Source organism: Plectrocnemia conspersa, unplaced genomic scaffold (genome assembly GCF_051122295.1).
Source record: "Plectrocnemia conspersa isolate PC_06_02 unplaced genomic scaffold, ASM5112229v1 ptg000005l, whole genome shotgun sequence".
NCBI lineage: Eukaryota > Metazoa > Arthropoda > Insecta > Trichoptera > Polycentropodidae > Plectrocnemia > Plectrocnemia conspersa.
In genome coordinates this window covers 11,629,452-11,643,952 of record NW_028277169.1, presented here as the reverse complement: position 1 = coordinate 11,643,952, position 14,501 = coordinate 11,629,452, and the positions used below count along the sequence as shown (strand labels likewise).

General features: G+C 31.5%; 1 protein-coding gene across 4 annotated transcripts; it reads left to right on the top strand.

Annotated features, from left to right (window-relative positions):
* Positions 1–687: 687 nt before the first annotated feature.
* LOC148234846 (uncharacterized) lies at positions 688–2,055 on the top strand. 4 transcript variants are annotated; one of them, XM_088185483.1, is made up of 5 exons: positions 688–771; positions 1,008–1,084; positions 1,153–1,213; positions 1,291–1,379; positions 1,446–2,055. In XM_088185483.1, the coding sequence occupies exons 3-5, from the start codon at positions 1,162–1,164 to the stop codon at positions 2,001–2,003; spliced, it is 699 nt and encodes a 232-aa protein (XP_088041609.1). In that variant the 5' UTR covers positions 688–771; positions 1,008–1,084; positions 1,153–1,161; the 3' UTR covers positions 2,004–2,055. The 4 variants fall into 4 exon arrangements, with proteins under 4 accessions (XP_088041609.1, XP_088041608.1, XP_088041606.1 ...); XM_088185482.1 differs by having other exon boundaries at positions 704–935; XM_088185480.1 differs by having other exon boundaries at positions 711–827.
* The last annotated feature ends 12,446 nt before the right edge of the window (positions 2,056–14,501 follow it).

Sequence of the window (14,501 nt, the reverse complement as noted above, 5' to 3'; positions counted from 1 at the left end):
AAGGGCCTAATAAATATTAAAAATAAGCTTAAAATAAACACTTTAAGCATCCTTAATCCGTTTTTTATTTGTATTTTCACGATTTTATAAGATAAACCACATTTATTAGGGTGTCCCATTATTATGACTAAAACTTATATATAGTAAATACAATTCAAGATATATCATAAAACTGTTGACTTTTTGTATGTTTGTCATGCTGACAAACGACATTTAGCGACTATTTATGTACAAAAATGACGGTAAATAAAAATAATGAGCGAAATTAAGGTAACCAGACGTTCTTTTTTGAGAATAATTGTACTCCTCAAAATCGTTGTCCTTTTTTTCTCTTTGAACCAATTTTTTTTAAATATTCTTATTTGAGCTCCCGTAACAATATTTCCGATATGGCCTTTTTACTTTTAATAACTTCTTGTCACCTTAATAAAGTGTATATAAAATATTTAAATGAAGTGAACAAAATTATGCAAACGTAACTGGTATTGCACGGGGGCAAGCTTTTTTTATTCTACCACCACTACCCATCCTTCTTATTAAAAATATCAGAAAAGTTAAACTAATTTTTACGTGTATTTTAACGTAAAATTTATAATTATTTGCTATGTTAAGATAAAATTAATAAAAACATACCTTTATTTTTAATATAAAATATTTTTTCTCGAAACGTCAAAAAAATTTATTTCTGTAAAAGCATGGATTAAAGTCGCGGTGTTAAGACCAAAAAATAAAATAAAATATGAGCCCGTCTGTTGACGGTGTCAAGTTTGGGTAATATCTATTATTTTCTAGGTCTCAAATGTCATTTTCGCATTTTATTAAAGCCGGTATGCGTTTAATAATCAATTATATATTCATTTTAAATATTTACTAAGTACCTAAATGAACGTTAAAACCTCTTTGTTGACTATTAATGATATTCTACTTTGATTCTCGTAAATTTTCATACACATATACAATGATATTTGTTTTGCTTCTTTACTATCTTGTCTTTAATTAAATTTTAGAAAAAGAAGATAAAACTGAGGACGAAAATTATGCCTGTAATATACCTCCGTTTAACACCGTCCTGTGTGGAGTTAAGGTATACATATTAAATCGATGCTAAAAAAGAAACATCAACACTTATAAACATTGTTTGTTCTTTCAAAGGACGAACACATGAAAGTAGAAAACGATAGTAGTGACGATACTGATGAAATGCACGATACAGGTGGGGAAAATAGTATTATAAGCTATAAACTACTACATTTATAAACATCTTAATTATGGTTTGATACACATTTTTAGAAATTCATGATGGTAAAGATCCGCTCGATAGACATGTGGATGATATGGTTTTTTCGTGTTTCGAACAGACGCTTCACGTAGGACAACAGGTGATTGTTAAGGCTTGTGACGAATCCTCAGTACAACGTTGAAAACTCAATCGTGATTATTTTCAGAATATCGATACCGAATCTGAAGGAATAGAGTGCAGCGAATGTGGTAAATTATACAGAAATAGGCGCTTACTCGCCAGGCATAAGATTATTCACCGAGATTCTTTAACGCACGACTGTAAAATCTGCGGTAAAGCGTTCAAGACTCAACAGTACCTAGCAAAGCATCTAAAGACGCACAGTATAGCACGCGACTTTAAATGCAACCAATGCGAAAAAGCTTACAAGACAAAAAACGCACTAAAAATGCATAGCAGTCTTCATGCCAAGTCTCTTACCGATCCAGATATATTCAAATGTTCCATGTGCTCTAAAGTATTAAAAACTAAACAGTGCCTAACTCAGCACATGACTATTCATAGAGATTCGTACATCTTTAAATGTGATAATTGTGGTAAAGCGTTTAAAACAAAACAATATCTCTCGAAACATATATTGAGTCATAGCTTAACATATGATTTTAAATGCGAAAAGTGTGGAAGGGGATTCAAAACTAAACAGGCCCTTCAGCAGCATTCGGTTATTCATAGAGATTGGAAGAATACTAAAATTAAAACGTAAATTGTGGTTGTGGTTAATTGTTATGTTTAATAAAATTAAGTTTTGTTGAAAATTGTTGCCTTTTAATTCTAAGAATGGACACTGAAGAAAGAATATAAAACTTATGATTTGGTTATAATAAAATTGTATCACTTATAACAACGATGGTCAACTAAAAATTCATAAGATTTTTTTAATTTTCAAAAATGCTCAAGAACGCTTCGGGTGTCTTTCTTCAATTGTTAACAATCAACTAAAGTCATTAGTTGAATCTGAATAAGTGAATTAAAAAAACTGCTGTTACGAAATTTATTCTAAGCTTTTACGCAACAGAAACAATTTGCCAATAAATCTTTCAAGGTCTTCAACAATAAATGTGCTGATTTTATCATTTCCAGAACTTAAAAACGAATAAGCTAGTAATTATTTGTAAAAAAATTATCTATTCTAATTAAGCTTATCTTGCTTAATAATTTGCGGTTATTTTTATAGAATACAAAGCTATTAATTTATAGATTATTATTGTTTTCGCAACAGTATAGAATCAGGTACGATTTGTACAATATAATAAATTCGTGTTATTCTCATAGCCCTCTGCTTCACGTAAACTAAGGCGTCTCAAAGATCAGGTTAAACTTTTGAATTTCAGACTTCGCTGCTGGATGTGCTTCGCTTCTTACTGATCTAGACTGTCTGCACAATGCAATTCTTCGATGCGGAAATATGCTATGATATCATCTGTTACTTATCTAATAATAACATCTTTTTGCGTAAAAGTCGTGATTCAAACAGCTGTAGATTTGGCAATGCTGGCACTTGTGATTCTAGGCACATTAGAGCGACTGGTAGATTTTTGATAAAGACTTGATAAATATAAAGAATTGCAATCGGCAGGCCCGACAAGAGGGGGTGACCATCCGTGGTAAATAACATTTTTTATAAAGTGAAAAATTACGAAAATTTCATTCAAAATTCTGGCGATTTACAGGGACGTTGTTTGGGGGGGGGGGAAGTTCGTATTTGCCTCCCCCCCCTTGAATTTGGCAATTCAAAAATCCACGTCAAAAGCAATAAAATCGTACCGTCGCTTGCGATGGCACGATTTTATTTCTGCGATGTGGATTTTTACTTCTAAAAAAGAATTGTTTTTTCTCGCTTCTATTGGTCAGGTTTTTCTTCTCGTGGTAAAATGTTACATGTACCGACTTAAATTCATTTGCCTTTATCCTCAATTTTTTGAGCCACGACTGAAAATTATTAAGGCTTTCTTGCAGCATACTAGAAGCGAAGGTTGGGTCGTCATGTCATCAGTAAAGGTGGCCACCATAGTAATTTTTGTCTTTGGGTGATCTGCAGTGTGCAGCAGGTACAACACAGGCCCAAGCATGCTTCGCTGAGTGAGATATATACAGAACAAAATCAATGACAGGAACTGAACAGAATGAAATTTACCCCAATAACAAATTTTCCCTAACTACTGTATTCAAAACGAAGTGGTGTATTTTAAAGTTATAAAAGCTAAATAGGTGCTAAAGTTTATTAGGAAAATAAATTTTATACGTTTTCGAGACTTTAATCAATGTTTGTTTCTTCATTATTTTCAAAAATAAAAATTGAATATGAGATTCTACTTATTTTTATAGAAGAACGTTAGCTCTTCTGTTATAAAATTTTGATAGAATTTTAGGAACTTTATAATGAAATTAAAATGTTTTTGGAAATGGAAGGAAAGTCAGTAAAATAACTTGAAGATACAAATTGATTGCATGATTTAGTCTTCATTGGATATTTAATATAAGAGTCAAAATAAAGTTGACATACATATGTACTATATGTGAGACTGCATAAAAGCATTTAAATAATACTTAAAATTTCTTGAAAAAATCGACTACAAATTTTAATTAAATTCATTTCCCTACATGCAAAAAATATAATGAATTATATTACAGTTGTAATTTTAACAAATATGCACTGTTTTCGACTTTTACTTGCCAAAACATTTGATTAAAACGATTATGTTTGCAGAAAAAATATTGGAAATATTTGATAGTACATACATGTACTATTATTTTTTGTGTGAACGATTATTTTTTTCTTTTAAAGATTAAGAAGACTTCATACAGGTCGAGATTAACAATTGAAATTTTAAAATCAACACTGAAGACAATATTAGCTTAACAAATTACACTCTGATATTATTAAAATAATTTCTAGCAAAATATGTCTAGTTTTGAGCAAAAAACATTTTGTATGCATTTCTCTAATTTATAATTTTTATGTAAAATATAATGTATTATTTTTTTTTAAGTTTAATAAATATGAGATGATTTTTGTTTTCCTTTCGGCATCGACTGTTTAGTTTATTTTTATATTCCTGTTTAGCTCCATTTGCGAGTATTCCTAATTCAACTAAATAGACAATCTGTAAATGAACAACTTGTAATAATAATATAAAATAATTAAAACATTAGTTTTATTATTTATAAGAATTTTGCAAACATTATTTAATTTTCAAGGGCTATTCGATATTATTCCCTTGTATTAATGGTCAGAATTACTAGTGTTAAGATTAAAATTGACGATCGGTCAATCGTGCTCGGGACCTGTCTCTGTATCGGAGAAATGTCTAATTCCGCAATAAAAACCGGTATGGCGTCACTAATACATTATTATAAAATGAAAATTATATAATTGCTAACAATATGTGCGTATTAACCATCGAATAAACAATGGCAAGTACCTTTGACAGGTTTACAGAATGCAATGTTTCATTCAATATTGCATATTTACCTCTTTTCCGTATTTAAGTGCGCATCGCAAATCGATAATCAAAAATATTGAAGATTTTGTAAAAAAATAATCGTTAATTATTGCTTTGTAGTTCAATGATAATGTGGCGCTAGTGTCTATGCATAAGTGTTTAGTTCCAAAATCGCCCGCTCGCCCACCTTTGCGTTTGCAATATCGTACTTTGCGCTTCAAATAATTATTTATTATTAATGTGAATGGATTTTTCAGAACCAGACGAACAAAATGAATCTATGGATGAAGAATCTGATGTATTTAATACATTCCAGTCTGTAGTTGTACAGGTATAAAATTAATATTATATATAAATTACGCATAGTTATATATTAAAAACAAAAACATTTTTTCCAGTCTAATAATATAAAAATAGAAGATCGTCCCGTAAACAGTGATGCTATCGAAAATGATGATATGATTGAAATAGGTAAGACAAATTATAATAGATTAGAAGCAGTACTAATTTATTTTGCACTGCATACCTAAGTATAGACATATACTTTCAGAAACTCACGACATTAAAGACGTGCTTCAATTGGATATGGACGATACTTCTTCATCTTTCCAGGAGTCAGATGTTCTTATGGAAAAACAGGTAATTGCTAAATATTTAAAAATGTCGAATCAGTACAAGATTTTTGACACAAAGATAAGAAAACTCAATATAGATGTAAAATTACACGCTGATTTCATATGTGTCATTAGTTTTTTATCAATAAGCTCTGGCTTTTTTTATATAACGCTGATTTTATTTTTACATTTTTCTGGCTAAAAAACTCTTTGACAAAATACTTTTATTTACATTATGGCTAATTATAATAAATTATTATGGTGTATAAGAGCTGCAACATTATATAGCACCCCCATTTTAAGAAAATTTACAACTTTTTTTAAATATAATTAAATATTTTATATAATCATTGTGTAAATAGAAACAATGGAATTGTCATTAAAGCGTCGCATCAAATCGTATTTGGTGACGCTGCTGCTATTTATAGCATCGACGATACACGACCGTCTCTGTGAACCAACGAATTCAATTTGTCTGAACGCTCAAGTAAGTGTTATGAGATCTGCTCGTTCTTTCCAATCTGCTTACGACTAGCATCCAAAAAACACATTCGATAATTGTATTTATAATAATATTATGTTACAGAAATAGGTAGTAGACTATTACCTACTTCTGTAATAATAGTACAAATGTTCTAATTAATAGCTAATGTCCAATTTACAAGTTCACACTTAATCGGCCGGAAACTTACTAATTTACTAGTAACTGTTTCGAGGTCCAGTCACAATCCGCCGCACACTTATTCATAAGTGTGCATTTGAATACGTTAGCCAATGAAATCTGAGATTTGAAATGTACACCAACAATTATCTTTTTTTATTGGATGTCTTTATTGGGTCGATTATAAATTATAAATGACAATTATAATTCGTAATATTTTTTTTCTATCGGATTTGGAAATTTGTTTTTATAAAAAATTATTTCACTCGATTTGGGCCAATGGTTCAACGTCTTGCACACTTGTTGAAGCATTAAAATTATTTAACAGCCAAAAATGGTGTTCAAGTGCACCATAAAGACACTTCTTCAGATGCTTGTTTTTGTTTATAAGGTCCTTTACGAGTCTGACACTTGACATATACTATATACATAGAGTAATGAAATAAGTAGAGAAGGTGACGCATATTAAAAAACGTAGCGTATTCTGGATCGCCGACGGACAAAATGACCTTGAGACGTTTGATAAACGAATAGGGCTGTCACATTTGTAATTTCTTAATTTATATTTTTCTTTATTAATTTACTTTTATCACCAATTAATATATATCATTACAGACATTTTATTATTCATTTCCGCACCACCATTGAGGTAGAATAAATGGTGAGCTTTTTCTATGTGGTGTCTCCAGTAGACCTAATTAAATCAAATTTGAATAACTAATGTGCTTTAAAATGAATTAGCTTACTTAGTAAATTTCGCTTGCTTTCTTCTCAATTGCTAATTTTAATTAAATAATGAATTCTAATATATACGTATTTATCAGCAGCAGCTCTAATTAAATGCAAATAATGATTACTTGTAGGGGCTTGTTCAAACATATCAATTTCTAATGATTTAAAAATATATCCTACACCTACAAATGATTTTAAAATTTTACATACACTATAATTTTTATTATATTTAGGCAACAATTTTTTTTGACAATTTTGATTAAGTGAACATTATATAAATGTTTCACATTTCAAACAAATTTTCTTAATATCATCAGACGGCGACAACAAGCCTCCCTAATTATTATTATTGGAACCTAAAAGAGAATCATGCAAATTTCACAAACAATTTTTGACAAGAAGGTGTATTAAATTATATACCATTTTATAGAATAAGTCAGGACCATATAGAACTTTTTTTTGGTAATATTAGATCTCACGAAGGGCATAATAATAATCCAACGGCACTACAATTTAGGTCTATTTATAAAAAACTTCTTACTCACTTAGAATTAGGAGACTCGTTTAGGGCTAATTGCATTCCGTTACAAAATATTAGTATATTGTCTCCATCCAACCATATTAATATAAAGTCAGATAGGCTTAGAATTACTGAAGTCAATGATACTGAGGAGAATTTTGAATATTTAAATTTAGTACCAGATTTTTTAAGTGCAAGTTCTCACGAAATTGTGGCATACATAGCCGGCTATGTAGTAAAAAGTTTATACCAACCTTTTATGAGAAAAAAGCAATCTGGTTAAAATGGTCCAAACAGATGACACTTTTTACGGATGGCTTCCATGAAGGACGTAAAATATATTCAAGGCATATTTTCCGCAATTTTGGTTCTAAAGGAAATCTAAAAAACGTGTATAATATTACTAATCTTAATATGTGACAAAAATATTTACTAATGAAATATTATTTTCATCATTTATATTTAATTTGAATATAAATTAACCACTTGACAGTTTTGCCCCAGCGCGACTCGGGCGCGGAGTTTGACCGTGTATTGACGGGCTAAACTTGTTTTAACTTGTTTGGTAGTGATTTCCCCAAATGAGGTTCGGGCTCATCATGTTTTGACTTGTTTTAGTGGTGGGGATGTCCCCGAGCGGAATATATCTATTTACAGAATTTAGTTGTGTACAGTTCTTCGTCGTATTTTGTTTTATGTTATATCGTTGTCGTGTTTTCGGTTTATATATTTATTTACGTATACATATGCTAAATTGAAGTTATCCGTTTTTATATAATTTTTGCTCACACATAGAAAAATACATATATTTTTATAATCGGTTTTATTTTATTTTTCAATTCATTTTAGCCCAAAATGTTTGAAGCAGATTATGAAAGTGATGAGGAAATATTGATAAGTGAATCAGACAATGAAAGTGATTTTTCGGAGTCTTCTGATGATGATAGTGATTTGGAAGACAATGATGTCCTTCCATTTAGAGAATTTGTTGAAATAAATACAGACAATCCAACACCTGCGCCTCCAAGGTTTCCATATGTCAATACAGCTGGTGTAAATTTAAAGTTCGACGATAACATAGAGGCAACAATTTTACACTATTTTGAATATTTTTGGAATTCGGAAATCCTGGACTTGATTACGGCTGAGACTAACCGATATGCAGTTCAACGCCAAAGTCATGGAATTTTGCAAAGATTTTCACGTTTGAAGGATTGGAAACCAACAGATAGTGCAGAAATTTTAATTTTTTTTGCTGTTCAAATACTGCAAGGTATTATAAATAAGCCCGTAGGTGAATGGTACTGGTCTAAGAAGGAAATGATTGCAACGCCATTTTTCCCGAAAATCATGTCATACAGGCGTTTTGTTTTATTGAAGCGTTGTATTCATTTTACCGATAATACGACATACAATGCCAGAACTCATCAAAATCCCAAACTCAATAAGTTATGGTCTATCATTATTCATCTAAATAAAAAATTTTCTTCTGCAATTACACCTGAGAAAGATGTGACAATTGATGAAAGTTTGATGCTCTACAAGGGTAGGTTAGATTGGATTCAATATATCCCCTTAAAAAGGGCCAGATTTGGCATAAAATCTTACATGCTATGCGAATCCAAATCTGGCTATATTTGGTCATTTATCATATATACAGGAAAAAGAACAATAATTGACAATAATTATAAAGATCATGCAATGGGGTTACAAATTGTAATGGCTTTGATGAAGCCAATTTTAAATTTAGGACACTGTCTTACTACGGACAACTTTTATACATCCCCGCAACTAGCAGATATTCTTCTACAGCACAAAACAGACACATTTGGTACTATGAAATTAAATAGAAAAGAAGTGCCAAAAGAGTTGCAAAAGAAAAAACTGGAAAAAGGAAAAATATGTGCATACCAGAGAGGGAAAGTTTGTATAATGAAGTGGAAGGATAAAAAGGACGTAACATTATTATCAACAGTACACAATCCAGAAATGATAGAAATCGAGAGAAGAGGAGATTCGAAAAGAATTCCGAAACTTGTTGAGGACTACAACAATTCCATGGGTGGTGTTGACAGAGTTGATCAACACATAACTAACTATCCTTTCATCAAAAAACGTGGCAAAAAATATTATTATAAAATGTTTTTACACCTTATGGACCAAACAATTTGGAACTCATTTGTTATTTATACAAAGCAGGGAGGTACAAAAACTCATTTGCAATTTAGATTAGATCTTGTGGAAGAAATTATAGGAAAATATGGAATAAGTCAGCAGCATCCAGGACGTCCATCAACAACACCGTCACCATTACGTTTAATTGGTAGACATTTTATTGAAGCTATACCACCTACAGCAAATAAAGATAGGCCTACCAGACAGTGCAAAGTGTGTTGCTCACATAAAAATGAAAATGGCAAAAGAATTCGAAAAGAGAGTAGATATTATTGCCCGGACTGTGATGTAGGATTGTGTATTGAGTGTTTTAAAATATATCATACAAAAAAAAATTATTGAATAAATTGTAACTTTTTGAATAATTTTTTTTTTTTTTATAATATATTACTCGGTGATTATTTTCCTTGAAAAAAAATTATATTACTCGGTAATCTGATCCAACCTTGCGTTTCTTCTCATTTCCCTGGGCCATCAGTTGTCACAAGTTATCGTAGTCTGCTCGCCATTTTCGAACCATATGAAGATCCAACATCTTTTCTTTACATAAGGCTACAAGATTTACGTCCCAGGAGTCCTTCACAATTCCCTTTTTGTACTTTTTGTAATCGGTGTTACAAATGAGAAAATATAAATAGTGTAGCACTAGCAATAATCGCCACATGTTGGCGTTCACCTTATTTTAACTAGGGCTTATTTTCGGGGGAGGGCTTATATTCCAAAAACTCCTGAAAATCACTCTAGAACTTATTTTCGGAAAAATACGGTAGTATGTAAGTATCTAGTTTTTTTCACGCAAAAAATATAAAATAAACTAATAAGCAATCGCCTTTTTTAATAAAACGCCTATTTTGCGGGTGTTTCGATTTTTTTGTGCTGAAACCAAAAGGTTGTCAATCTCTGAATTAAAAAATACAGAAAACTATTTGCTGAGTGCTCACATTAATTTTTATAATTATTAAAAAGGTAGTTTTAGTAGTTTAATATGGCAATTTAAAATTACAATAATTTGTCATATTTTTCAATTGCGCACAAATGTGCTGGCTGTAGGATTGGTTTTTTTCGCATCAGCGAAGCGATAACTGACCGCGGCGACAGGCGGTCCAGTTGTATTATGCGATGTTGCATCAGATCGCGTTCTGTCTGACAGAACTGATGCAACATCGCATAATACAACCGGACCGCCTGTCGCCGCGGTCAGATATCGCTTCCCTCCGCTACAGACCGCTCTCTGTGTGGCCGAGCCTTTAGTGTTAAGATATGTTTATTATCAATGTTACGATTAAATAAGAAAAATACAAACTTTGAAAGAGGAATATTAAAATAAACATTTTATTTTAAAAAAAGTCTTAAGAAGGAATAATAACAATTTATATTTAACCACCTCCCAGTCACAGTACTTTTTTTTTCAAATTACTCAAAAGCGTTTGGCACGGATCCATCCTTTCTTATGCAGTGGTATTAAAAAAAATGCAGCTCTTATAAAACATTTAGATATATTTGTACAAATTTAATTTTTAGCTTGAAATTTATCAAACCCCTAAAAACTCTCGAATTCCTTACTAATAACTTATATTCATGTAACGCTATTTCGAAATTACTGCAAAACTTTATACTTGTCCCAAAAATGATAAAGAAACTGTGACGACCACACAAATAGGTTCACATACAAAAAAGGGCAATTGTCTCATTGTTAATGACTGACCAAAAACGATCATTCATTAACAATGAGACAAATATCATGGCACAAGAGGAATTTCTTTTGACCACACAACACGAGTCGTTAAGAGAATCCCTTTGTGACAAAATGGTTACGGACGCAATAAATCACCACATCGCAAACCCTTTCCGAAAAATTCGAAAGTCTAGACAGACAAGCAAAAAAACTCGCTTTCGAAAATGCACATCCGATTTCTCGAGTTCTACGAAGCGACTGCAGCGATTGGCTAGAAGATCGATGCACAATCGCGATTGCCCAGCAAGCGTGCAACCCCTAAAGGATATAAGCCCGGTGAGGAGAGGGCAGACGGTCTGAGGCACCCTACCAGACAAGCAAACGATCTACCAGCAGCCTTCTGGAGGAACCAGCCACGCGCTCTTACCGACAGACCTGAAGATCACTCCTGGAACTCTCGAACCACCAGCCGCTCGAAGAGTCACACCTGACACCCGCCGCACGTAGCCATAAGAGCCCGGAGCATCATCTACAGCCATCACCACCTGCGCCACCTTCACCGCAGTTGAGAGAGACGTCACGCCGTTAATCGTCCATTTGTCACATGTAAATATAACTTAATAAAAAGTCCACTAGGATTCACAGAAGAGTCTCATTGGCCGCGAGGTCAACCACCCCTGTGGCTACGCCCCCTAAAAAACCATTGATATGTTTCACTTTTTACTTTTAGTCTTTATATTCGTAAAACCATTATCAGTCTACATAACTTCACCGCCAAAAAGTAAGCAAGGAGCGCTAAACAGCATTTCTAATTTTGCAACGACACAACCATCGTATTTTTCATACCATTCGTTGTTGAATGGTATGAAATGTATTTTTTGTTTTTACTTATTGCTGTTTGCTGAATAATAATATATGGAGTAGATCAGCGTTTTCTTTTAATTTCAATGTAATGACATTGAAATTAAATCAACGTATTTTTTTTAATATCTTCCACACTAAAGCGTGAAACAAACCCAATTCATCAGTGTACAATGCGTCATCGCATGTTAACTTGTGCATATTGTTTCTTGTCGAAATCTACATACTTAATACGTCGCGTTAATTCAATGCGATTTCATACGTTGCGATGATGGATAGCCTATTTAAGTTCTCAGTTGATCGTGTCAAGACACAGACAGAAACAATTGATTTAATTGAAGAAAAATTAACAATGTAGGTATGTTTTCATTTTTTTATTGTACAAATATTTTACAGGGTCTATAATGATTGTTGTTGTTGTTGTTCTTGCAATTAAGGTTCAGTTGAGGCCTGCTCTGTATGACAAAAGTCTTGAATTATATAAAAAACAAATAAGAGGGAATACTTATGGAACAAAGTGGCCACTGCTGTTGATTATAGTAAGTAGAAACGAGAATTTACATGTATACAAATTTATTGTTTAGTTTTTACATATCATACATATGTATTAATCGAATTGTATTGCATGTGAAACATATCATGAATTTTTTTGGCTTGAGAAGTAGGCCTTAGATATCTTTTAATATTTTGGTTTTGTGGGTGTTCTTTTTGACTTATTATTGCATTTGGTTGATCCTCCAAATAATTTCTAACGAAATCAGCAAGGGGGACTTGTGCTAAGTAAAATATTGTGCCAAACACAACATGCAATGTTTATTAACCATTTACCAGCCGAACCAGTTGTACCTAATGTCTTGCCCTATTCTTTGTATTTTTGAATTTAAAAAAAAGATATATGTCAAGTGTCAAGATACAGATCAATGATAAGGGCCTCTGGGCGATGTTCCAGATGCATTTGATGTCCATTCTTGGCAGTTAAAAATCGAAGTGCTAGGGTTGTCACAACGAAACAATAATTATGAATTATTTTTTGCTTTATTAGCAAAATAAAAAGTAATAAATAAATTTTGTTGTAAAGTAAACTATCAAAATAACGTTGATAATAATAACCATGTCTATTCCAGAATAAAAATTTAGAAATTTAAATATATAAATTAATTGTAATTATTTTATAGGACTAATTTATAATTTTCAAAGAGCATAGGATTATTACTATTATTAATAAAACAAAATTAATTCGAGACTTCAGTAATAGTAAGGAAAATTAATACGAAGATAACTATTTAAAAAATAAATATTTATATTCATATATTATTTTAGAAACTATAAAATTCTACAAAATCTATTCAATTCGAGTTTTTGTTGTTGACTCCCATGGAAGCGGAAATATTTATAATTATTATTATTGTTTTTATTTTAATGGTTTATATTTTATAAAAACGATATATTTAATTATTTTGTATAAAAATGTTGAATGTTGAGGCCTTTTAGGGTTGTGAAGAGGGTCAACTTTATTTTAAATCTAAAATGCGCACCATTGCACTCGTTGAAGTAAAAGAGATCCTAATTGGGTGCAAAAATGCATATATGTTTTCCACCATTTTTACATAAAATCATCAGCAACTGTTACCCAGTGTTCTTTTGTAATTATTAGAAGATACTTTGGCTGCACAATTTATTTTATGACACTGCAGATTTCTTTGACTATCTCATTGACTCGTTTCTCTGTAAATGAATTACCGGTCGCCAATGTTCTGAAATATACACTAAATAAAATGATAATGCTAATATTATTTTACGATAATCGAATAAGACTAGGACGTTAACATGTCTAGTTAGTTACACATAAATAGTATTACGTCTAATTATTTATAAAACTACGACGGTTGATTTACCTAATGATTTGATTTTGTTTTTAGATGTTGAGCTATGTAAAAACACTGGAGATCCTTACATGACGTCTCCATTAAACAATATAGATCACTAAAAAATTGTCCTAGTGGATCAGCTAGGGGAAAAATAAAATACTGGTGTTATTATAGCCAGTTAGAATTTTTAATTCCGCATGTGGAATTCAAAGAATCCACGGGGAATTACGAAAATGAGACTCTAATAGAAAATCAACCAGCACCATTAGAACAAATAGACCAACCAGAAAAAGACGCAGACCCCTGCAGATGGACAAGCCATGCTATAAAACGAAAATGGCCAAAAAACGAGGAAGATACTGAGCGAAAGATTTTAAATAATATCATATAAAAAAAATTGATGATAATGAAAACTTTTGCGTAAGTTTAGTGCCAACTTTAAAAAGCCTTTCCCCGCAAAAAAATATCAAAGCTCGAATAAAAATTCAGCAATTGCTGTATGAATTAATTTGCTGAACAACAAATAATATATTCACAACCATCTTCAGTTTCAATTCTCATATATTCATAAAACGAAAATGATATATTATTACATAATATGTAAATTTGGTTAATAAAATTTTTTGTGTATTTTTTGAATTTTTACTAAATT